The sequence below is a fragment of the Anabrus simplex genome, chromosome 1 (genome assembly GCF_040414725.1).
Source record: "Anabrus simplex isolate iqAnaSimp1 chromosome 1, ASM4041472v1, whole genome shotgun sequence".
Classification (NCBI taxonomy): domain Eukaryota; kingdom Metazoa; phylum Arthropoda; class Insecta; order Orthoptera; family Tettigoniidae; genus Anabrus; species Anabrus simplex.
The window spans coordinates 965,262,428-965,289,463 of record NC_090265.1 but is presented as its reverse complement, the minus strand read 5'-3'; the positions used below and the strand labels follow the sequence as shown (position 1 = coordinate 965,289,463).

The window sequence follows — 27,036 nt, the reverse complement described above, 5'->3', positions numbered from 1 at the left end:
TGACATTCATTTTTGCGATGACTTTATAGTAAAAGTAGACTCGTTTACGGTGAATGGTGAAAGAGTAGAGATACCAAGACAGCGATGGAAATTAAAACCAGAAGCATTTCCTCACATATTTCCTAATCTACCCAAGTATATTTCTAAGGCAGTTAAGAAACGCAACTCCCCCACGAATAGGCAATCCATACGAAGAGATTTCTCTAATAAAAGCCCTGAACAGATCATAAATATCAGTGATAGTGATCAACCTGTATGCTCAGTAGTTGAAGATAGCTCTAATGTCACAGATGATAGGAAAACAATTGCGCTATTAAAGAAGAGATTGAAGAATCAGAAACATAATTTCATTACAACGCAAAATCAACTCAATATCGCTAAAGCTAAGATACATTTGCTTGAAAAAGACATTTCTGATATAAAATCAAAGAGAAATTTCACTGAGTCAAAACAATTCGGTTCTCTCAGCAAAAAACAGAAAATTATAGCCGATACAATGTTAAAGAAATGTCAAGCGAAAAGTAAAAAAGGAATGAGATATAGTGATGAATTTCTTCTTGATGCACTTCTTTTAAAAATAAAGTCTTCCAAGGGTTATCGGCACTGTTTAAATCATGACTTGCTGCCTTTGCCTTCTGAATCCCACTTGAGAAATTTGATGAAGGGCCTAAAATGTTCGTACGGCATAAATGAGCATGCTACCGCTGCCATAGCAGATATTTTTAATGGAAAGGAGGAACATGAACGCTTAGGGATGTTGATATTTGACAAGGTGAAGTTACGAGAAGAAATTCGCTTCAACTCAGAATCGTTGCAAGTGAATGGTTTTGTTGATTTGGGGAACTTTACTGAAGATAAAAGCAAGGGTCAGTTGGCAAATCATGCTCTAGTTTTTATGTTTGTTCCTTTTCTATATAACTGGATACAACCCATAGCGATATATGCTAGCCGGAACGCCACCCCTCGTGATATAACTGCAAACATTCTCATTCAAGTCATCATACAATTAGAGCAAGTAGGTGTCCGAATCATTGGTTTTACATCGGATGGTAGCCAGTCGAATAAAAAGTTGTGGAAATGCTTAGAAATATCTGGTAACATAAAGAATCTGAAGTGTTATATTTCCAATCCAGCTGACTCCAACAGAAAATTATGGGCATTTCCAGACGCGCCACATATATTTAAATGTGTAAGAAATTATTTTCATGACAAAGTACAGGTTAATTATAATGGTAATATTGTTGATTATTCATTCTACAGAAAAGTTTACGAATGTGACTCGTCTCTTGAATTTTCCGGATTGAAAGTTTGCTACAAACTGACTTCTGCCCACTTGGATCCTAATTCGTTTCAGCGAATGAATGTAAGACTGGCATTTCAACTATTCAGTAGATCAGTCGCTAATGGTATAGCATTCTATCGGGGTATTAAAACACAGGGTTTAGAAGATAGTAAACAAACGGAAATTTTCACAAGCGATTTAAACCGTCTGATTGACGCATTAAATTCGTCTATTCTCACTCAAGGACTGTATAAAGGATCACAGGCACATGAAATATTAATTAAATGGCAGAATGTTCTCAGAGATACCCAAAATTCATTCGCTTCACAAAGGACACTGGAGTCCTTAAGAGTTACCGTGGAAAGTACCTTAGAAGTGTCTGAATATTTGTGGGAACACAATTATAGCTAAGGAAAATTTAATCAAGATCCCCTAGAACGTCATTTCGGTATCCTGCGATCACTAAGTTGTGATTGTGATGATCATCCGTCCACTATTGACTTTCTACATTTACACACGTTGCAGTCTATTTACGTACAGTCTAAACTTGCCTTATCGTCTGGCGGAAACTGTGAGTACAGAGCTGAATCCCCATTGACGTCTCTTGTTAATCAAATGCGTATTCTTGCAAGAGAAATTGAAAGTAAAAATCGTGCACTAAAGACACAAGCTGTAGATGAAATCAGGAAAAAAATTGTGAACATCAAAAATGACATTCAAATACCAGAATGGGAAAACAGTTTACCTGAGTTAAGTGGGCGGAATTGTAATTGTAACAAAGAGTACTTAGTGTATCATTTAGCCAGATACATAGTGAGGAATATTTCAAAAAGTGATTCAATGTGATTTATGTCGTCCTTTCCTTTTCGGCAAACCGACTGATACTGTGCCTGCTTCCCTAACACTAATTAAAGATTACGGCTCAATGCAAAGCGCCACATATCTCACGTATGCGTCGGAAAGTGTTTATAATGTGTTGTTGCGAGTGGAAAATGTTGTTGCGGAAAAGCTATCGTGTATGGATAGTTTATGGGGTGATACTTTCTTCGAGTGCTTGGATAAATTAGATGTTATTAAAGTGAAGTCATCGCAGTTGGGGTGCTGTGAAGATCATGTGCTGTGTTTGCTACCAAAACTCGTATTTCACTACTTGAAATGTCGATTCTTCTTCCGCACGAAGGAGATAAGAAGGGAGCTGGTTACTTCGAAGGCAGCAAAATCATCCAGGAAATATTCCAAAGTGTCCAGCAGATGAAATCATTTTCAAACGTAAGTTGCATGCTTGAGTTTCTTAGTAGATTTTAAAGTAGTAGTCCCGATAATGCCTCTGTTATCCTCTTGCTCACACATCACTGTGGATGGCAGTGCCATCTGTGCGGCGGTCCACGGTAACTCGTGAAGACGTCGCACTTCCTCTTCGATACGCTATGGTAGTTAAGAGTAAGTTCAATCAATCTGATTAGCTTTGGGTGAAGTCCGAAGACATTTTTAATAATGATGGTCTGTGGATAAAGTCGTAACCTTTCTTGAAATCTATAAATGTTATTGAAAGGGGCTTGTTTCGTTTTCTGTAATATGCCATGACTAGCTTCAAAGTTATTATTTGTTCAGAGCAGCTTCTCCAAGGTCTGAAGCCTCCCTAGTATTCACCTATCTCTTGATCAAGTTGTTCTTTAATCCGATTATACAGTATCTTAGAGAAAATCTTATACGTGCAGTCAAGGATGGAAATACCTCTATAGTTGTCTGGATTAATTTTTTCACCTTTCTTATGAATTGGATTAATTATGGCCATTGTCCATTGTTCTGGGAATTTTTCTGACATCCAAATCTTCTGTAATATCATATGGAGGGATGTCTGAGTCGCACTGCCGGCGTATTTCCACATCATCTCTGCAAAAACCTGGTCTTCTCCACACGCTTTGTAGTTCTTCATTTCCTTAAGCACTGTTTCAGCTTCTTTTGCTGCAGTTGGGTTTATATTTTCTGGTTTAGTTTTTATCGGAGTATATGTATCAATAAGAGCTTTTCAGGTTCATCATTGTTCAAGAGCTTGTTAAATGCTTCCGCCATGATTTCTGTTTTTTCCTTATTGTTATACGCTATTTTTCCATCTTTATTTTTCAACAATACTGTAGGGGGGTTGTATTTTTGCAATTGTTTATCAAAGGCTTTTTGATAATCTCTAGAATTGGTTCTGTAATAATTTTCCTCAATAGAATTTATTAAATCTTTTTGATATTTTTCTCTTAATTCTTCTAATCATTTGGATGAATTCGTTTCTGACATTCTTGAGGATCATGGTGTTTTCTTCTGCTTTGTGGGCTTGAAATTTCAACCAAGCTTGATTTCTTTCTTCATGCATTCTAACACAATCAGAGGTCCACCAGGCATGTCTTTTCCTGGGATTTAATGGAGCTAGATCTTCTGCATTCTGTTTAAGAATTGGTATAAGGTGATCTAAACTGTCTGTTAGTCTTGAAGTTCCTGTTCTTTGCTGATACTGGGCATTCTGGTTTAAGTGACGAGGGTCGTATGTCCTTTTCTCTCCAACTCTCTTTTGTCTTTTTCTTAATGGAGTAAATTTAATCTTAATTTTAATTAAGTAATGATCTGAACCAGTGTCCGTTCCCCTTAGGACTTTGACATTGTGGATTTCCTTGTGAAAGGATTTGTCCATACATACGTGGTCTAGCTGCCATTCTCCTTTTGTTCAATCAGGATGTTTCCATGTTTAGAGTTTGTGTGGTTTTCTTTTAAAATATGTAGATTTGGAGATTAGTCCATGGGTTCTGCAAATTTCTATGAGTCTTTGGCCATTTCTGTTAGCATATTTATGAGGAGCTCACTTTCCTACTACATTTCGATACTTCTTTTCCTTACCCAGTTGAGCGTTAAAGTCCCCTATAAGGATCTTGATGTTATTCGTATTTATTTTATTCATTGTCTGATCAAGGAGATCACAGAAATTATCGACTTCTTGCAATTTTTGTTAGGAAATTTTTTTCATTGGTAGTAGCATGAGCATTTATGATGGTGTAAAATTTGTTTGTGGTTTATAAAGTTAGAATTGCAACTCTCAGTAAGATGGCATAAAATCAATTACAGAATCTATTATTTTTGAATTTACTATAAATCCTGTACCAAATTGGGGGCAATGTTTCATAACACTTTGGCCTGGCTTCCCATTGTACACTATAAACTTGAGATTCAAACAGATCTTCTGTTAAATTTCTCATTTCTTGGAGCCCTACCAGAAGAATATTTTGCCTATCTAATTCATCTGTGAAGTTCTTGAGCTTTCTGGTTTTCAGTACGGAGTTTATATTGTGCATCGCAATGTAGTTAATATGCTTATGTTTGATTCTATGTTTGTTTGTTTGGTTATATGTATGTATTTTTGAGTGTTCAAATTCATTCTTGTGTTTTAGGCGACTACCCACCAAATCCGCTGTAGTCTTCTCCATCCTTAAGGGGTTGGACGGTGGAATTCTTTTACTAAAAGACTTTTCCATATCTGACAATCAAATCTTAAGTGGAGCAAGCTCCGATATACAACTACGGTTGTTAGCCGCAGAGAATATTTATTCAGCCGCCACCAACATCTGAAACAGACGCTCTTGGGTTACTGCCACTAACATGTGGTACCATCGTGCCCTTTACTGCCTCAAGATGTTTATTTTCAAGCTGTAATTTTATGGCTTTAAGCCAACCCTCCTCTTTATTACGGGCTTGGGACCGGCAACCGCAACTACTGAGCTACTCAATCCAATCAGCAGATACTGCAGGCAGAAGTTATATTTTATGCTATAAAACAATAATATATTAATTTATTGATATAATGATACACAATTTAATTACAAGGTAATTAGAATTTTCTCCAGGGGGTTATTTTATACATTCCAGGGTGGGGGTTGTACCTCTGAAAGGAACATTGCATACACTGCTGAGTGTACTGATGTTATTTCTGTAATATAGTAGTAGATCTTGACTTTTGCTTTACAAACCGTTGTTTAGCATGTTCCGACAGCTTTCTTATCTGATCACAGTTTCCATTTTCTTCTATACTGTGCGCCCAGTTTGACAAAATTATCAATAACATAATTTGAATGCCCTAGTTTCTTAGAAATTTCATGATTAGAGAGGCCCAATTCCTTGGAAGCACTATTCGCTTTCTCTTCGCCTGATAGAGGTTTCCCATACAGCACTGTAGCAATAACAGATGAATGACACTCACATAGATGTCTCTCCCATGTAACTGTAGAGTTTTTTCCTACATTTAAACCGTGCAAGGATCGCCAGTAGAAGTGCCTTTGTAACACCTTCCACCTCTGAGACAGTGTTTTGATGATTTTAAAGCAATATTTTCAAATTAACAATAAGGAAATGAGTGTAATATGACAACCCAAAAAACTGTACATAGTATTTTTCAGAAATATGGTGTAACAACAACTAAACTTGATTAAAAAATCCACACATGCGAATTACCTCCACTTTACCAGAGACACAACGTTTGAGAAAATGGAGCAGACTCTAATGGATGATGTTAGAAAGTTGAAGTACTTAAAGGTGTGGAAATTCAACCTAATTACTACTACTTCTTCTTTCCTGGCCTTTTCCCAATCACCTTTGGTTGGCACTAATGTGGATTAAACCCTATTTTATGGATGGATACCCTTCCTGATGCCAACCCTATGTGGGGGTGATGTATTCACTATTCCATTTCAGTGGTGGTCAGTAGTATGATACGTTGTGTGTACGTGAAGATGTGTATCCCCCTGTGGATGGGAGCGGTAGAATAGCACTCGTGGTAACCTCTGCCTGTTATAAAAGGCAAATAAATGGGGCCCCATGGGCTCTTAATTTTGGAACATGGGTTGGCAACCATGGGGCTCTTAGCTGAGTCCTGGCATTGCTTCCACTTGAACCAGGCTCCTCACTTTCATCTATCCTATTTGATTTCTCTTGGTCAACTCTTGTTTTTTCTCATCCCAATGGTATGACATGTGAAGGCCTAGGGAGTCTTTCATTTCCACGCCTTTCGTGGCCTCTGCCTTTCTTTGGCTGATACCTTAATTTATCAAAGTGTCGGACTCCTTACATTTTTTCGCTCTGATTAGTATTAATAGAGGACGATTGTCCAGTTGTACGACTCGTTGGCTGAATGGTCAGCATACTGGCCTTCGGTTCAGAGGGTCCCGGGTTCGATTCCCGGCCGGGTTGGGGATTTTAACCTTAATTGGTTAATTCCAGAAGAGGAAGGTCTTCGGTTGGTGAATGCCTCTGACATGAATACCTACATGTCTCATAATGGTGCTAGCTCAATAGATCTGGTGTTTATAAACTCCAAATTTGTGCCGATCAAGCAGGAGGTTATACTCGAGGCGCAATGTAAACACCTACCAGTTGCAACTTCCTTACAGCTGGAGAAAGGGCCTAGTACGCTTGATACAGTTAAAGAACGTACAAAAATAAGTAGAAAAAGTAATCCGTTTCTTATCTGTGATGAAGATAATCAAATGATACTTAACCTATTATGAGAGTGTAATCTTAATGAGGCGGCATCATATCTAGAAGTGCTGCACCAGAATGCTACTCTACCATCAACACCTGTGGTCAGGAAATCTCAACCCTGGTTCACTAAGGAATGATATAAATGTCGTAGATATGTACTGGAAGCATTACATACAGCCAGAAGAGAGAAAACAAAAGAATTTCTTGAAATATATGCCAGTAAAAGGAGAGCATACAAACTAACACTAAAAGAAGCCAAAAATCATTATAGAGAGGAAGAAGAAAAGAAACTTATAGAACGTGCCAGTCTAGATCCTTACCTCGCCCTGAAGCCTAGACAACCGAAGTTCTCCAGGAACTTACCAATGGAAGTTTGGGAAAAGCACTTGAGCGCAGTGCTTCAAGAGAGAGACACACGACCTACGGATTATTTCGTGCCAGTTTTTCAAATAATCCCTGAAATTGACGAATTTTCAATTAATGAGGTTGTATCAACTATTACAGCATCTAAAGATAACAAGGCATGTGGCCCAGATCACATTTTCAATGAACATCTTAAAGTTGCTCTCCCAAAATTGGGTGAATCCATCACTCACCTAATGAATGAATGCTTGCGGCAAGGTAGGATACCAGACAACTGGAGAAAATCTATTAAAATGCTATATGAAGGCAAAGGTGACACCGCAGATCCCAACTCATATAGAGGAATAGCACTAGAATGTACTCTACTAAAGACTTTAACTTCACTAGTAAGTAAACGTCTCATTAAACTGGTGGAAAATAACCTACCGGAGTCGCAATTCGGATTTAGAAAAGAAAAATCAACGACTTTTGGCTATCCGCTGTCTGCAGACTGACATAGAAGAAGCCTTAAAAAAACCAGGGGGTAAATTGCATGCCATCTTTACAGATTATTCGAAAGCTTTTGACACCATAAGCAGAACCATACTGTTAGAAAAATTGGAGAGTATCATTGGTAGTACGAACTACCTTGTACCGCTGATTAGGAACCTACTGCTCAACAATTCAATAGAAGTAGATGATGGCATTACCAAATCCATTATTTTGGAACAAACAACCGGGGTATTACAGGGAGACCCATTAAGTCCACTACTATTCATCATTGCAACAGCAGAGATAGTGGATTTGGTAAACGATGAAAGCGTCAAACTATTAATGTATGCTGATGATATGGTCTTAACATCAACGTCAGAGAAAGAACTCCAGGAATCATTCAACAACATAGTAGGTTGGATAAATAAAAATGAGCTCAAACTGAATGTAGAAAAACAGTTTCCATGACGTTTAGAAGAGAGGGGCCTCATGGAACCTTCTTTTATGGAGACCAAAAACATAAGTCTGTAAAGCATTTTAAATACTTGGGTGTAATTTTTCAAACCCAAGGTAATGTTTTCACCCTCCATCTCATGGACCGTCTAAATGCATCTATGAAAGCAATATCTGACATTAAGCATCTGAGAAACTTGTCTTCAGAAACAGCCATAAAACTCTTTCATCTAAATATCAGCCCTATAGCAACATATGGCTTGGAAAACATTTGGGAACATTTGAGTATGAAACAGTTAGATAAAATCGAGAAGTTGAAGGCAAACTACTTGAAAACGGGCTCTGTGCCTCTCCAAATATTCTCCTTCCCGACTCGTGTATGAGCTATGCAGAGAGGGATTTTATGTGGAAGAGCTAAGGCTACAGTTGTTACTTCCAGCAACAACACCCTATATACAGCTGTTCGAGACCTATGATCGAAGAAGGCTGCTATCTGGGATGATTTCTACTCTACCGATGCCATGCTAAATCGCGAGTGGGTTCAAGGTGGATATGAACTGCGACATTTGCTGACAAGGTTCTCCGTTTATGGGTTCCATTATAAACTATGTAATATAAAGCATTATCATGAACCAGGTTTGAACTGTGTATGTTCAAGATGTGGTGCACAATGTACTAGGTACCATGTTTTAAGTTGTAAACAGCGATCGGAATAACTGGTGAAATTTTGTAACGAAGATTAATTATTTGTATATTAATTCTTTGCACATTGTGCGCATTAAATAAATTATTATTATTTAATTCCAATGGCCCGGGGGCTGGGCGTTTGTGCTGTCCCCAACATCCCTGCAACTCACACACCACATATAACACTATCCTCCACCACAATAACACACAGTTAGCTACATATGGCAGATGCCGCCCACCCTCATCGGAGGGTCTGCATTACAAGGACTGCATTCGGCTAAAAATAGCCACACGAAATGATATATTACTAGCTGATGTATGCGTGCTTCGCTACGGGATTCTCAGAAAGACTGACTTGGTGGTTTTCCTAACTTAATTCAACATAGGTCATTACAAAAACGTCAGTAGGAATGTAGCGATTGAAAGCAATGTTATGATATAAAATACTCGATCAAATGAAAAATCGCACACTTTCTCACTTTCAACGAAGAGTACCTACGGTGCCGATCTAACAGTCCAAAGTTCCAGAGCTGGAATAACCAGGTCGCAGACTGCCGTGAACACTCCTGTCATTATTCCATTAAATATGCACACTACTCAATCCAATCAGTGGCTCAGAGTAGGGATTGTATAGCTCGAATACTATGATGAACCAGTGTGTTACGTACCAGATTTTTTTTTTTCCTAGGGGCTTTACGTCGCACCGACACAGATAGGTCTTATGGCGACGATGGGATAGGAAAGGCCTAGGAGTTGGAAGGAAGCGGCCGTGGCCTTAATTAAGGTACAGCCCCAGCATTTGCCTGGTGTGAAAATGGGAAACCACGGAAAACCATTTTCAGGGCTGCCGATAGTGGGATTCGAGAGGGAAGAGAACACAAAAGGCACATCACAACAAACAATGGTCAATGTAGTGTTATTGTTGATAAAGTTTATGAGCTTTCTATATTGCAGGCCTTCACATTAATTTTCTTTCGACTCTGTGATATTAGGGTGTCTTACAAAATTATTTATATCGTAGACTGTAGTTCCTTATTCTCAGACTTTACATACCGATTTTCACTAAATTCTGTTTACCCATTGTCTCGTGACTCGGCGCTGATATGGACTTAGTAACAAAAATCCAGATTCACGAATATCTCCGATTATATGCGGTACGGTAACAATGTATAAGACATAAGTGATCGGAAATTGAATAACTTCTTACATAACTACTACTAACTTACGACATAACTAAAGTTAGGTTAGTTATGTAGTATTTATGGATATGACCACTAATAACATAAATAATTTGAGAATTACATTTCAGACCTTCCCCTAAACTACCATTTCACTCAGCGTGAATAAAATAATTTGTAGCCTAGAGTGCAGTGGTTCATCACCCGTCATTACATACCGATTTTCATTAAATTCTCTTCAGCCGTTTTATCGTGATGCGTGTATATACATACATACATACATACAGACAGACAGAAATTACGGAAAAGTAAAAAATGCATTTCGTTGTCACTGTGGACATAACCGACACAGAAATACCATTCTTTTCAAATTCTGAGTAATGTACAGACAAAACTCTTATTTTATATATATAGATTTATCGATACGACCACTAATAACATAAATAACTTATTTGAGAATAACATTTCAGGCCTTCCCCTAAACTACCATTTCACTCAGCGTGAATAAAATAATTTATAGCTGAGCTTGTAGTGGTTTAGGGGCTGCCTAACCGAGGCGGTAAAGTCGTACTCAGTTCACCCGGAAGGATGTGGGTTCGAATCTCCGTCAGGAAGTCGTAAAATTTAAGAAACGAGATTTCCACTTCCGGAGGTGCATATGGTCCTGAAGTTCACTCAGCCTACACCAAAAATGAGTACCAGATTAATTCCTGGGAACAAAGGTGGCCGGGCGTAGAGCTAACCACTCTACCCCATCACGTGCCGAGGTTAACAATGGTGGAAGCCTTTACCTTCCACTCCTCCAAGGGCCTTCATGGCCTGTACGGAGGTGACTTTGCTTTTGCTTTGCTTTTGTAGTGGTTTTTCACCCGACATTACATACCGATTTTCATTAAATACTCTTCAGCCTTTTTCTATTGATGCGTGTACAATCATAAAGACAGAAAGACAGAGAGAAATTACGGAAAAGTAAAAAATGCATTTCTTTGTTACTGTGGACATGACAGATACAGAAATACCATTCATTTCAAATTCTGAGCAATGTACAGGCAAAACACTTGTTTTATATATAGATTACATTTCAGGCCTTTCCCTAAACTACCATTTCACTCAGTGCGAATAACATTATTGATAGCCTAGATTATAGCGACCTATTCCCCGACTTTGCATACCAATTTTCGTGAAGATACGACCACTAATAAAATAAATATTTGACAATTAAATTTTAGGCCTCCCGCTAAACTACCATTTTTCTCAGCATGTATAGCCTACACTGTAGCGACTTATTTTCCATCTTTGTCTAGCAATTTTCATTAAGACACGACCACTAATAACATAAATATTTGAGAATTACATTTCAGGCCTTCCCCTAAACTACCATTTCACTCAGCGTGATTAAAATAATTTATAGCCTAGATTATAGCGGTTCATCACTCGACTTTACATTCCAATTTTCATAAAATTCTCTTCAGCCGTTTTCTCGTGATGCGTGTACATACATACATACATACATACATACATACATACATACATACATACATACATACAGACAGAAATTACGGAAAAGTAAAAAATGCATTTTCTTGTTACTGTGGACATGACCGATACAGAAATACCATTCTCTTCAAATTCTGAGCAATGTACAGACAAAACTCTTATTTTATATATATATAGATATTGTCCAGTTATACTTCCTATTAAAACAATCAAAATCAAGACAATCACAAACACCCAGCTCCTAAGTTACAGCAATTAACCAAGTGGAGTTAAAATCCCTGACCCGGCCAGGAATCAAACCTGAGGCTCTCTGAACCATAGACCAGTATGCTGACCATTCAGCCAAGGAGCCGGGTATGTTGTTTCCACTCAAACGTTAGGGTGGCTAACAAAGAACATGGGCTGATGACCTAGCTGTTAGGCCCCTTTAAACAACAACAACAACAACAACAACAACAACAAACACACAAACAAACAAACAAACAAACAAACAAAAAACAAAGATTTGGAAGTGTACATTGGAAACCAGTTGCTGAGGCATGAAAGATATCCAAAATACCATAGGGTTATACTAGACCAAATATTTGCCTTTAAGCAGCACCTTCAAATTATCACGTCTAAAGTAATAATCTCCAATAACATACTCTTGTGAATTTTAGTGTAGTATACCTTGAAACCTTCCTTCAGAAAAAGGAGTTGGGATACCAATAACCAGTCCCCTTTGTCTTGTTTTTGTGTAGCACATAACATTCAACCATAGGGCCTTACCTTCTGCCTCTGTTAGGTCTGTTTTTCAATGAAGTATACTAATCAGATGTAGTTACAGTGTTCATCCAAAAGGCCCTTCACCTTTTCAACTATAGAAGTTAAGCATGCCATAACTCACAGATGTCACTTCTCAAAATGTACACACAAAACAAAGATAATGATTTTAAAATACCACAGGAGTATGTAGAAGATGGAAAGATAACCCAGGAAATTGGGAAAAGAATACAAGCAAACAGCTACCAGAGTGTAAGGGGTATTTTGTGAAACCAAGATGTCCCAAAGAAATGTAAGAAAGTATTATATTCAACCTATTATGAACCCATACTAACCTTTGCAGCTAAATCGTGGACTACAACAAAACAAGAGGAGAGTAGAATACAGGCAGCGGAGATGAAATTCCTAAGACGTATCGAGGGCAAGACCAGAAGGGATAGAATTAGAAATGAAGAGATATGGAAAAGGACATGAACCTTGAAACTTCAAGGCAGGATAGAAACAACAAAGCTAAAGTGGTTGGGCATATGATGAGAATGGGAGAAGAGAGTGTGCCAAGAAAAAGCTTTTTCAAAGAAGTTAACAGGAAAGAGACTATGAGGAAGACCCCAAAAGAGGTGGACAGATTCAGTGCGGGGGTGCATAGAGAAGAGGGGAGGAAAACCAGAAAATGTACTTTAAAAAGGAGAAGAGTGGTGGAAAGTCAGGCAGCGATGGAGGTCCACGATTCACAACCTGACCTGGGAAGCTGGAAACAGGAAATGAAGATGATAACAGGAGAATGGAGCAACATTAACAAGCATCGAAACACACAAACACATATTACTTGCCGAGAATTATTTTTGGAGGACTATCAATATTAAAGGAGATATGGAAGCTCAGTGCGAGCACAGCATGTGATGTGCATAGAACATAACTCTGCACCAGCGACTGTTCCATGACGTGTCATGAATGTCAATCCACGCTGTCGGGTTAAACAGCAAATTTCTGGCACTGTTAGCAGTAGATAGAGGCATGATTTTTTCGCATTAACGATAAACACGACAAAAAATATTTTGAAGCGATTTTGCGATATCTTTACGAATCATATGTTTCTGCTTAAAAAAATATGGATATTATGTTCGCGAATTAAAGCGAATTAAAGCGATAAGGCCATTTTAAAGCGAAATTCAATTATTTTGCGATAAGCGCGATATTACAGCGAAATCTGTAGTGAATAACAAACTTGACATTTTGTTCCTAAATTATGTATGAAAAGAAAAGGAAGAGCAAAAAAAGATTCATCAACAGGAGAGAAATATGTTATCATTAACGTTCTGGAAAATCTCTTTAAGACATGGCATCAAAGAAAAGGGGGTGGCTCCAGGTTTCTTGCCAAACGAAATGTTTGGTTTGTTGTTCTTGTGGTGGCTTGTAATCCCACCCCAGCCTGTCTCCTCATGGCATTGTGCAATCCTGGAATCCCTAATGACGGCTGCAAGCAGCACAACTGACTGGTGTATTTCGGCTTCGTGGTCAGGTAAAATTAAGAAAGTGATCACAGTCAGTAGTGAAGATGGGTCGCTCGACAAGTGTTACGGTGCACAGCAGAGGTGAACAGTTTGCGAGTGAAGGTTTATACGTTTCGGAAAGCAATATTTTAATGTGTAAATCTTGTAATGTTCGTATCAAACGGAAAAAAGAAGATACTGTCTCAAAACATTGCTTTAAAAATAAGGAACATTCAGAACGTAAATTTAGCACTCCAACATTGAAACGGCAGGCGACAATAGAGGTCTCATTAGATATGCAAAAGAAAGCCAACAGTGAAAAAATAGAATTTATTCACGAAACAACAGCGATGCTACTCAAAGCCTACATCCCGCTGGAGAAGGTAGACGACCCTGCAGTCTTGCAATGGCTTCAAAAGTATGTACCAGGTATGTATAGTCAATCAATTAAACCTCCATAATTACTATCAGTGATAGTAATTAAACATTTAATGATTAATACATACATACATACATACATTATCATTATAGACTGTTATGCCTTTCAGTGTTCAGTCTGCAAGCCTCTGTGAATTTACTAAACGTCGCCACAATCCTCGATTTGCAACTAGTGTTGTGGCCTCATTTAGTTCTATACCTCTTATCTTTAAATCGTTAGAAACCAAGTCTAACCATCGTCATCTTGGTCTACCTCTACTTCTCTTACCCTCCATAGCAGAGTCCATTATTCTCCTAGGTAACCTATCCTCCTCCATTCACCTCACATGACCCCACCACCGAAGCCGGTTTATGCGTACAGCTTCATCCATCAAGTTCATTCCTAAATTAGCCTTCATCTCCTCATTCCGAGTACCCTCCTGCCACTGTTCCCACCTATTTGTACCAGCAATCATTCTTGCTACTTTCATGTCTGTTACTTCTAACTTATGAATAAGATATCCTGAGTCCACCCAGCTTTCGCTCCCGTAAAGCAAAGTTGGTCTGAAAACAGACCGATGTAAAGATAGTTTCATCTGGGAGCTGACTTCCTTCTTACAGAACACTGTTGATTGCAGCTGCGAGCTCACTGCATTAGCTTTATTATACCTTGATTCAATCTCACCTACTATATTACCATCCTGGGAGAACACACAACCTAAATACTTGAAATTATTGACCTGTTCTAGCTTTGTATCACCAATCTGACATTCAATTCTGTTGAATTTCTTACCTACTGACATCAATTTAGTCTTCGAGAGGCTAATTTTCATACCATACTCATTGCACCTATTTTCAAGTTCCACGATATTAGACTGTAGGCTTTCGGCACAATCTGCCACTAAGACCAAGTCGTCAGCATAGGCCAGACTGCTTACTACATTTCCACCTAACTGAATCCCTCCCTGCCATTTTATACCTTTCAGCAGATGATCCATGTAAACTACAAACAGCAAAGGTGAAAGATTACAGCCTTGTCTAACCCCTGTAAGTACCCTGAACCAAGAACTCATTCTACCGTCAATTCTCACTGAAGCCCAATTGTCAACATAAATGCCTTTGATTGATTTTAATAATCTGCCTTTAATTCCATAGTCCCCCAGTATGGCGAACATCTTTTCCCTCGGTACCCTGTCATATGCTTTCTCTAGATCTACGAAACATAAACACAACTGCCTATTCCTCTCGTAGCATTTTTCAATTACCTGGTGCATACTGGAAATCTGATCCTGACAGCCTCTCTGTGGTCTGAAACCACACTGGTTTTCATCCAGCTTCCTCTCAACGACTGATCGCACCCTCCCTTCCATGATGCCAGTGAATACTTTGCCTGGTATACTAATCAGTGAGATACCTCGATAGTTGTTGCAATCCTTCCTGTTCCCTTGCTTAAAGATAGGTGCAATTACTGCTTTTGCCCAATCTGAAGGTACCTTACCAACACTCCATGCTAATTTTACTACTCTATGAAGCCATTTCATCCGTCTTCCCACTATACTTCACCATTTCAGGTCTAATTTCATCTATTCCTGCTGCCTTATGACAATGGAGTTAATTTACCATCCTTTCCACTTTCTCAAGCATAATTTCACCAACATCATTTTCCTCCTCCTCTTATCAGCTTGGCTGTTCACAACACCACCAGGATGATTTCCTTTTACAACGAGAAGATGTTCAAAATATTCCCTCCACGTCTCCAGTGATTCCCTGGGATCTATTATGAGTTCACCTGAATTACTGTCCAGAAAGGTTTCCCTGCTGCTTGACCTAGCCTTTCCAGGTTGTCACCAAAATCTTCCCACGACTTCTTTTTGGATTCAACAACTATGGGTTTTGCTCTGTTTCTTTCATCTACGTACAACTCCCTGTCTGCCTCGGCCCTTGTTTGGAGCCATTTCTGATAAGCCTTCTTTTTACGTTTACAAGCTGCTCTCACTTCATAATTCCACCAAGATCTTCGCCTTTTCCCATCTTTACACACAGTTGTTCCTAGGCATTCTCTTGCTGTTTCTACTACAGCATCCCTGTATGCCACCCATTCACTTTCTATATCCTGAACCTGTTTACTGTCTACTGTTCGAAACTTCTCACTAATCATATCCGTGTACTTCCGTCTAATTTCCTCGTCCTGGAGATTTTCTACCCTTATTCGTTTGCAGACAGATTTCACTTTCTCTACCTTAGGCCTAGAGATACTTAGTTCACTACAGATCAGATAGTGGTCTGTATCATCAAAAAATCCCCAGAAAACTCGTACATTCCTAACAGATTTCCTGAATTCAAAGTCTGTTAAGATATAGTCTATTATGGATCTGGTACCCCTAGTCTCCCATGTGTAGCGGTGAATAGCCTTATGCTTGAAGAATGTATTCGTAACAGCTAAACCCATACTAGCACAGAAGTCCAACAAACGCTTTCCATTCCTATTAGCTTCCATATCTTTCCCACATTTACCAATCACCCTTTCGTATCCTTCAGTTCTATTCCCAACTCTCGCATTGAAATCGCCCATTAGCACTATTCTATCCTTGCTGTTGACCCTGACCACGATGTCACTCAATGCTTCATAAAACTTGTCAACTTCATCCTCATCTGCACCCTCACATGGTGAATACACGAACACAATTCTAGTCCTAATTCCTCCAACCACATCATTCGCTCATTTACGTGCCTAACAGAAACTATGTTCTGTGCAATGGTATTTGTCACCGGTCGGTGGGACGGAGAATTGGAGCTACAGTGTGTTTAGAAATGTGAATTTTAAAGTTTTTTGTGTGGCTTATCTGAAGGATTTCATTTTTGTTTGTAATATTTTGAGAAATGAAGAAATAAGAACTCTGGACTCAGCTGGAATATTTTTTTTTATGTAACTGAAATATGTTTGTAATTTTTTTTTAAATATGGAAACATCACGATAATATGGAACTGTAAATGAACATGGCAAGATACAAGAATTGTTTTCGAAGTGATTTTTTTTTTGTATGTAAATTTTATGTAAATTATAATTTAAATTAATGTCAGCAAGGGTGTAACTTGTCTAAAGGTTGATTTGATGTTTGTAATGTGATTTTAAAATGTAAAAGGTTATTTAAATTGAGTCACCCTGTACCACACGTGTGGTTTCCAATGATGAAATTTTGGTGTTGTAATCGTAATGTTCAAGAACTTGTGCAATTGCTAACGATGTTAAAATGACCATATATGGTCACGAGATTTCCTATTGGCAAAAAGGTCAAGGAATCTAGGGTAAGTTTGATCTTATTGGTTAATTGTAATCGGGCCATTTCCGGCTTTGTGGCCGGCTTCGTAAAATGATGCGTGAGCTCGGCGTCATTTTCCATCCGACCGCCCTCGCGAGCGTTCGCACTCGAGGGCTACCCTCGGGAACTCCTGCCTTTCCAAAGTTAGTGTTATTTCAGTGTTTTTGCTATGTTATTCTCAATGTTTTTTGGTTTCATTTCATTTAGTTTCATTCCTTTTGTGTTTCATTATTTCTTCGCTTAATGTCATTTTGAAAGTTTAATTTGATGTGTCCGAGTTTACCCTAGGTTCCAATTGCCGTACTTTCAAATCTTTCATCCATTATATACTTTCGCTTTAAACTATACCTTTAATGTAGCATCCCCTTCATTGTTAAATCAAATTTTATGTTAAGTTACTTAAGTATGTCTTGTTTCCGTGTCGTGGAACTGTATTTTGTAAAACCTTCTTGTCATTTTTAATATAGTTGAGCTAGAGGGTGTTTCTTGTAAGTCTTTTCTCCCCCATAATGTCATACGTTCCCATGGACCTCATAGAGAGGGCTTCCCAGCACGTTCCACTATCCTGTCTTAGTTGTCATTTTTAGACTTGTAAGTGTTCCCTGTATTTGGTTTATATGAATCCTCCGCCACTGCGTCATTTTCCTATCTCATTATCATTATTATTTCTATATTATTATTATTATTTATGTGTAACTGTAGTTGTCCCGAAACCAGCGGTTACATTTGTTATCAGAGCGTGTGTTATGTAAGGAGCGAAGACTTACAATGATCATTCTCGGCTAACTTTTCTAAAATTAATTTTAAATCTTTTAAGTTTGTATATAGGCCTAGGTTGTAAGTGTTCCGTGTGTGTTCTTAATTCCCGCTTTTGTTTTTCATGATTCTTGCGCGAGTTAATCTCACCACGTGTTTTTCGTTCCGCGATGTGCAGTCTTGTGTTACTGTGTTTCTCTTGTAATTAACGGTTGGAGGAAATGGTATGTCACTATTTGTAACAAGTTTTTTGGTTTTGTTAATTTTAATAAATTTTCTTGTGTGGCAATGTTTCGCTTGACCACGTGTTTTGCAGTAAAGTGATATCTTCACATTTCGTGTGCTATGTTCGCCGTCTGAAAGTCTTCTTTGATAAATTTCAATATGTTTGATTACGTCTAGTTTTCTTCCATTTGTGTTCCGATTGTAACATTTGTGTAATTTCCGGTTTTTTAAAACTACGTTGTGATATCGTACTAAGTATTGCCTCGATACTGTATTTGGTACTGTACTCCCGTGTTTGAATTCATGTTTATCTCTTGAACAGCTGAAGTGTCTTGAAAACAGCTGAGCGTTTGACCCACTACGAAGTGTACACACCCTACATCCTAAGTTATCGAGTGTCACGTTCTGCTTGTTTTCCTTCTAGACCACGTAAATTGTAGTGTGAATTGTCACAGTGATTTTTGTGTTCTGGTTAAATTTTAGCACGGAGTTTCCTTAGTATTTTTGTAATTTGTCTTTTGGTAAATTTTCGGTAACAATTTTGAGGTTATGTTGTAAAGTTTCGTATATTTCTTCGAGTGTTTTCCTGTTCGTAAATCTCGTGTTTCGGCAAATTATTTTCTAAATTTTGTTTCTTGTCGCCTGGTATGTTATATTTGGTACTATTCTACGAGTGTGATCTTCTAAAGTAATGTTTACGTCATGTTGTAGCTTAGTTTAAATTTAAATTTCCGGTCATGTTGTGTTGGTTGTGGTCTTTTGCTGGATCTGGGTTCGTTTCCAAGTAGGTATGGGACTATTTTGGGGGCTGTTTCCCAACTAGCTACTAAATTCATCTAGCAGATTATAGAGTATGGAATCTCTTAATCTGTGTGAAAGTTTCCTAGTTTGTCTTGTGCTTTTCCATCGTGTAAGTGTCTTTTTCCTTGTCACGTATATTTATTAACCTGTGTATTCCTATATTTGCTAGAGAGGGTTCTATGAGGACTTGGATAGGCTCATAGGGTGACACGTGTTCACCATATCTTTAGACCAGGTAATGCTGAGGCCTATTTTGGGCAAATTTGATGGGTTACGGATCTGCACTTGTGCTCGTGACATGTTGGAAATCTAGTGTATCTGGTATGAGATTCCTCGCAATATTTTTCTTGGTATTAGGTGCCTAGATGGAAGATGATGTCCCTTGTTATTGTAGAATGAATACTAGGAAGATTTTCTGCAAATGTTCGTTTTGGTGTTCTTACTCTGAGCTATAAATTGTTGTTAAATTCATAGTAGGTCTGCACATTGTCAAGATTTTCCTTTCTGTCATTTTAAATTTGTCACTAGTGAAATTTGAAAGGTATCGTGATTTAGCTAAGCCATTCAGTTAATTTTTCTGCTTGTTTTCTTTTGTTCGATTTTATCGATATTAAAAATTTCTTGCATTACGGGTTCGTGTCTTCTAAATTTATGTACTCAATTTGTAGAAGTATGGGATTCTGTAGACTGAGTACGGTTCTAAATTTGTAGCTGTGCTGTATCTGTCCTACGATTGTTGTATATAATTGTGCCTTTGGTAGGCATATGTGTGTGTGTACTGAGACTTAGGGTTAAGGTGCTGAGAGGCCGTTCCTCTTCTAAGAGTACGATATTGGCCCTAAGAGTCTCATTGTAGTGTGATAAGTTCAAGGGTACTTGAGGTCATGTTCTGATGTTCTGTCCTTTTATTTTGTGGGTACTTCTTGATGTGTCATCGCACGGGTGTTTTATGTGTGTATGTGTACTGTGTTTGTATGTCATGTGACGAGAGTCAGTATTGAGGTCGTCCGTGCCTTTTACCATTCGTTAGTTTGCTGATTCAGGGATCATCCCACTTGTTTTGGTAGTTTGTCGTCTGTGTGTATGTCGAAGGACAGGTAAGCTTGGTAGTCTTGTGTGTCGTGCGGTTATCTGGTAATCTCTGGTATGAAGGTTGTACTTGTACCTTTTTATTTCTTATATCAGTGAGTTGGATGTCTGCATGTGCACTCTTGCACCACTTTTGTTTTTCATATTTGAGTTTCTGTTGATAAAGTAATATGATTTTCATTTGGTATTCCTGGCTTAATTGCGCCTTCATTTGACTGGTGTGACATGTAATACGTAATGAGAGTTTATCTATGTAAAAATTTCATGAGTACATGACATGGTAATAAATAGTGACTTACTAATCAATTCATTGAAAGTGGTTGCAAGCTAACGTAATTAATTATTTCTCGGTTTTGAGTTCCCTTGTAACATTCTAAATTCTTCCGTTTATTTCTTTCGTTCGGTTCTTTAATGTTGGGTGATTAAGAATGCACACGGTAACTTACTTTGGTAGTTATAAGGAATTAGTTGTAAGCAAATTTTAATTAATTGGTGCATACCATTTTTCGGGTTCTGTAGTTAATAATTCAGTTAAGTCACTTTAGTTGTAATGGGAAGGGTTATTTATAATCATATTAGATATAATTTAATGTCTGTTGGGGTGTGTTTAGAAGTTTATTCATGATTAGTTAGGGATCTTATAATGTTTTTGGCACTAGGGGAAACTCTGGCAAATTTTCTTTTAGTTTTTTTAATTTTCCTAAATTTTGAAATTCTGAAATAGCACTTGCCAGGAGGGCTGGGGTTTTCCATAAACATGAGAGGGAATCTCCCTAAGGAGGCTTGTTATTGTTAATTTAAAAAAAAAAAAACCACAAAAATCCCACCCTCGGAACTCAACTGTTAGTTCTTCGATAGTTCAGGCCAGTGGCCTCATTTCTTCAATTCCAAATTTCTGCTGCGTATGTTTATGTTCCAGTTACTGCTATGCCACTGACTTTTCAACCGGGGATATCTATTTGGAGTCTGCAACGCACCTATTGGCCACTAATGTCTGATGGTGGAATGGAAAGGTGTTTAATGGTGGCAGTAGTCTGTGCTGTGCCACCTACCTTCGCCAGTTATGGACCTGTTCACTAAGTTGGGTGGGCTGTGCTGAGGCTGTAAGTGAGCAATGGTTGGACTGCAATAGGGATGGAGACGTTGGCAACGGCCACTGTCAGCGACTTCGTTTGATAGCGATACCAACGCTCTACTTGTTTTTGCCTGTAAGGACGTTCCTGTAGAGAACGAAGATAAAAAGGCGCTGTGGTGCAATTTGTGGTGTTGAAAGAATCTTCAAATCTCCATTAAGCCTCCCATTTTGAGTTCATTTAAATTTTGTTATTTTTGGTAAATTTTTTTTTTTGTCGAGCTGGGCTCGACTTTGGGAGGAGGAGAATGTCACTGGTCGGTGGGACGGAGAATTGGAACTACAGTGTGTTTAGAAATGTGAATTTTAAAGTTTTTTGTGTGGCTTATCTGAAGGATTTCATTTTTGTTTGTAATATTTTGAGAAATGAAGAAATAAGAACTCTGGACTCTGCTGGAATATTTTTTTTATGTAACTGAAATATGTTTGTAAATTTTTTTAAAATATGGAAACATCACGATAATATGGAATTGTAAATGAACATGGCAAGATACGAGAATTGTTTTCGAAGTGATTTTTTTTGTATGTAAATTTTATGTAAATTATAATTTAAATTAATGTCAGCAAGGGTGTAACTTGTCTAAAGGTTGATTTGATGTTTGTAATGTGATTTTAAAATGTAAAAGGTTATTTAAATTGAGTCACCCTGTACCACACGTGTGGTTTCCAATGATGAAATTTTGGTGTTGTAATCGTAATGTTCCAGAACTTGTGCAATTGCTAACGATGTTAAAATGACCATATATGGTCACGAGATTTCCTATTGGCAAAAAGGTCAAGGAATCTAGGGTAAGTTTGATCTTATTGGTTAATTGTAATCGGCCCATTTCCGGCCTTGTGGCCGGCTTCGTAAAATGATGCGTGAGCTCGGCGTCATTTTCCATCCGACCGCCCTCGCGAGCGTTCGCGCTCGAGGGCTACCCTCGGGAACTCCTGCCTTTCCGAAGTAAGTGTTATTTCAGTGTTTTTGCTATGTTATTCTCAATGTTTTTTGGTTTCGTTTCATTTAGTTTCATTCCTTTTGTGTTTCATTATTTCTTCGCTTAATGTCATTTAATGTTAACCTAGTCAATACTTACAATACCACATTTTGTGGTTAAATATTTATAACTCATTTATAAATATATTTATAAATATTTAATATACATTAAATGTATATTTTTAAATTGTATGTGATCACCCATATATCGTATCGTGAAAGAGTACAATCAATTTATGGGTGGTGTTGACTTGGCAGATATGCTGCTTGAATTGTACAGAATTGATATCTGTTCTCTGAAATGGTACATGAGAATTGTGCTCTGGTGCATTGGAGTTGCCGTAGTCACTGCTTGGCTTCTATACCGAAGACACCAGAAGCAACAAAATAAGAATTGTGAATATTCACTACTGAAATTCCAAGCTCAAACGGCATCATTTATAAATATTTATAAATCATTTATAAATATTTAACCATAAAATGTGGTATTGTAAGTATTGACTAGGTTAACATTAAATGTATATTTTGTAAATTGTATGTAATCACTATTGTCAATATGGACCAAAAATGAGATTAATAACTTGTAATATGGGCGATCAACATTAATCCATTTCCTGTGGCTCAATGGCTGCATATGTAGATATTAAGTCTACAATATACATTTGAATAATAAGCTATACTTATTTTATGGACCAATATTGCCTTGAGAAGCTTACCACATTTACAGGTTCAATATCCAGATCCCTTCCACTAGTAAATAAAGACATTTGATCTTCTATATCTGAAAAGTTACCATTTTCTAGGTCAGAAATATTACCATCCAATTCTTTGTCAAGAAGGTCCTCTACATCTCTTTCAGTCCTAAGTATTGAGTTCATTATCTACCGAGTTTTATTTGAACACTGAAACTTTGAATATTACTTTTAGGTTGGAGGTAGCACAACCACTCAGCCCCAGTGTAGCTTAGGAGCAACATGATTTTTGAACCAATGCACACAAACACTGTTGATTTCTTCACTGAATTTAAAGGTAGAATATGAATTCTGGAATATATCCTGTAATTATTATAGTAGATGGCAGTTTCAAAACTCAAACTAAACACACGATAACACAAGCTGAAAAACATTCAGTGAAGGTTCCCGGCATTATGTGATGCAGCTGAATCCAAAGAGTACACATACTATCCTGGAATAGCAGACATGAGGCATCTAGTGGGTGATTCAGAAACTACTAAGACGTGGGTTCAAAGCAACATCGGAGTTGAAGGGAATAATTTTGTTTTCTGGTACTAAAAAATGTTGGAATATCATGTAGCTCTGAAGCAACACTAGGGCTGAATGGTTAAAAAATATGAACATGCATTCATTCTTTGAAGTTGTTAAGAGATACTTAGCGCACAAAGCTAAGGATTCTAACTAATGCTTCCCTTGAATATAAATAGGATTTAATACCACAAAATTATCTTACATATAGCGTTGAGCAAGCTACTCTTTCCCACATTAGGTTCACCAACAATTACAGTTCTCACACCATCACGTAATCGTTCACCACACCTTCCAGTAGACAAGTGGTTCTGAAATAAACAAAACAACAAAATACTGAACTAGAAAATAATTAAAATAATTAGCTAATAAAAATCCTGCGATAGTGGGTGTTTACCTTAATAATGTTTATTAGCTGTGTCACTGAGTCGTCAATTTGGGTCATGACATTGTCTTCAATGCTTTCATCTTCACCAAAGTCGATATAAGCTTCTACATGAGCTACATTCTGTCAACATAAGGAGAGTATAGAAAACTATATAATTTAAAATCCTTGAATAAAACAGGTAAATCTTATATAGGTGCTTTCAGTGTATTAAGTATAATATGCATTACAGTTCACATAATGAACATCACTAATAAACTGTCAAAATCAATATTCTACAGAATAACAGCAGCATCTTTTCTTGCTTGTTATCACTGTACAGTATTCTCATGTCTGAGACACTGTCAAATATATTAGAATTTTATTTGAGAACTTAATGCTTTCAAAACATAAACAATTTTTGATAATAGTAATCATCATCGTCTTCTTTTGTCCTATTCTTACCTTAACGAGCATCTGTCTCCAATTATTATAAAGATTACTTAACATCCCTCCCATTTGCAGCAAAGCTTGCCTTCTCTGTACCTCAGTTTCTGCATCAATTAAATCTGCAAGACCTTCCACTTCTGTTAGATCTAGTTTCCCCAAGTGGAATGCTCTTCGAGTGAATTCTCCTATTTGAAACACATGAGAAACAGTTGGTTGAAATATGAAAGGGATGTAACATACTTTCATTAAAATAAATGAAAACCTAGGAGTGAAACACCTCAGCTATAGTGCTATCAAAACAACGTGCATGTTCTGACAGCTCCCAACATGGTAGTAAGCTAGACACACGCTCTCCCTTTTCCTACCCCCCTGTCTTAAAGCTCCGAGAGGCGGTGTGTCCGAGTTCAACGTTGCCAATTAGTATACCGTATCACATGTGGCTGGGCTATATAACAGTATCTGCTTTGAGTGATATCATTATCTGTATAGTGTGTTTTTGAAATCAGCTAAATATTTATAGTGCTACTATGTTCGTGTTTGTGTTAGTATATTGTTATCAAGACTGGCATTTTAGTGTAGTGTAAATTTTAGTACTGTGTAGTATAGTGTCATTTTTAACACCTTGTCATTTACCGAAATACTCAGAGCGCTGCTAAATGACAAGGGCGACCAATTCATTCATCTCAAGAAAAAAAAAGGCAAGCATAATGGGGAGGCATGGCTTAGTTATTTGTGGTCAAGCTTGCGATATGGTGTGTGCCTTAAGGGAATATTTTGAGCTGAAAGGGAAAATGGAGGCCCACTGATAAGACGTTAACAAAGATGTAGAAAGAACAGCAGCAGTGTTAAATATATCTCAAGCTACAGTAATTAGAATAGGGGAAGAAAAAAAAGATAAGAAAGAAAGGAGCCTTGGGAAAGAGTTGAGGGGAAAGAGAGAGAGTGAATGTATCTGGACCATCACATGACGGGTTATCAGCACCGGGCAAAACTTGGTGCTATGACAAATGAGTGACCAGCATGGATGATTTCCAGGAAGGAGCAATTCGATGGCTTGTATATGCCCATTACAAGAGAAAGGAACACCCAACACTACGAAAACTACATAGGAGTCTTAGAAAAGATAAATGGTTTTGTGGTCATCCCTTCGAACCTCCCTTTATGAGTTACGATTTCATTTTGAAAAATACTCAAACCAAACTGTGCTGATGGAGGGACATAATATCGTGGCTTGGCACTGTTGCTACTTGAGCGCTGTTAGGATTGCAGATTACAAAGGCATTGTGTGGCTTGATGAAACATATGTAAACGCTGGCCACACCTTAACCAAGGGGTGGTCAGACAGAACTCCACAAGGCACAGTGAAAGCTCTGTTAAGAAAGAGAGGTTGGGTCATTGTTCTGCATGTTGGCACTGCTCGAGGCTTCATTCCAAATTCTTTCCTCATGTTCCGGTCGCAAAAAACAGGCTACTACAACGAGGAAATGAATGCTGCTTCCTTCACAGCATGGTTTGAAAATTCCCTTCTTAAGAACACTCACCCCAAGTCCACCATTGTTATGGATAGTGTTCCATACCATTCTGTACTAGCGGCTAGAACCCCAAAAATGGAGATGAGAAAAGCTGACATGCTGGCTTGGGTAGAAAGAAATGCCTTGCCTCAGAACATAGATATTACCATTGAGTTAATGGAACTTGTGACAACTTAAAAACCGAAGCCAGTTTATGTCTTCGACAAGATAGCAAAATAGGGATAACCTTCAGGTGATCAAGCTGCTCCTTACCATGACCATTTCAACCCCAATGAAAATATTTGGGCACAAGTGAAGGGTTAGATAGCTGAGAACATCATCACTGAAATAGAGAGACTGACCAGAGAGGGTATTGAGAATGTCACTGCAGAAAACGGCATCTATAGTGAACCACACAAGGGAACTAATGCAGAAACGATAGGAAAAGGAAAAAGTCTTGGAAGACTCTGTGGAAGAAGTGTCTGTTTCCCTCGGTTCCAGCTACGCAGGTGAAGAAAGTGATTCCTCCCTGGGAGTGGCTCCAGAAACACTGTGAAGGTGAGTAATTTTGTACCGTGATGAACTTCTCCACAGTGCATTTTAAAGCTGAGCCACCAGTACGTGAGTCTGCTTTCTGATAATTAGTATGATATTCATAAAATTTAATTCCAGATTTTTCTCAAAAATTGGTAATGTAATTTTTCCAGTTTTAGCATTAAGTTGACAAAACTGCCTTGAAAAGCTAACATTTGAATTGAAGTATAACAGGTATTTCCAACATCATTTGAGTCCGGCTCCATTGCTAAATGGTTAGCGTGCTGGCCTTTGGTCACAGGGGTCGCAGGTTCAATTCCCAGCAGGGTTGGTAATTTTAAACATCATTGGTTAATTCTGCTGGCATGGGGACTGGGTGTATGTGTTGTCTTCATAATCATTTCATCCCCATCGCGACGTGCAGGTCACCCACGGGAGTCAAACCAAGACCTGCACCTGGCGAGCCGAACATGTCCTCAAACACTCCCGGCACTAAAAG

The 27,036-nt window shown here is 38.1% G+C and overlaps 1 protein-coding gene across 3 annotated transcripts in view; it reads right to left on the bottom strand.

Annotated features, from left to right (window-relative positions):
- The window catches only part of LOC136857824 (tRNA modification GTPase GTPBP3, mitochondrial), a 66,861-nt gene that overhangs the window by 20,402 nt on the left and 19,423 nt on the right, over positions 1-27,036 (bottom strand). For 2 of the 3 annotated variants that reach the window (XM_067136780.2, XM_067136782.2), the window contains 3 exons: positions 24,508-24,677; positions 24,076-24,186; positions 23,884-23,989 (listed from right to left, as the gene is read on the bottom strand). In XM_067136780.2, coding sequence (XP_066992881.2) covers positions 23,884-23,989; positions 24,076-24,186; positions 24,508-24,677 — 387 coding nt within the window. The remainder of the gene's footprint in view (positions 1-23,883; positions 23,990-24,075; positions 24,187-24,507; positions 24,678-27,036) is intronic. The other variant, XM_067136781.2, reaches the window with a different exon arrangement.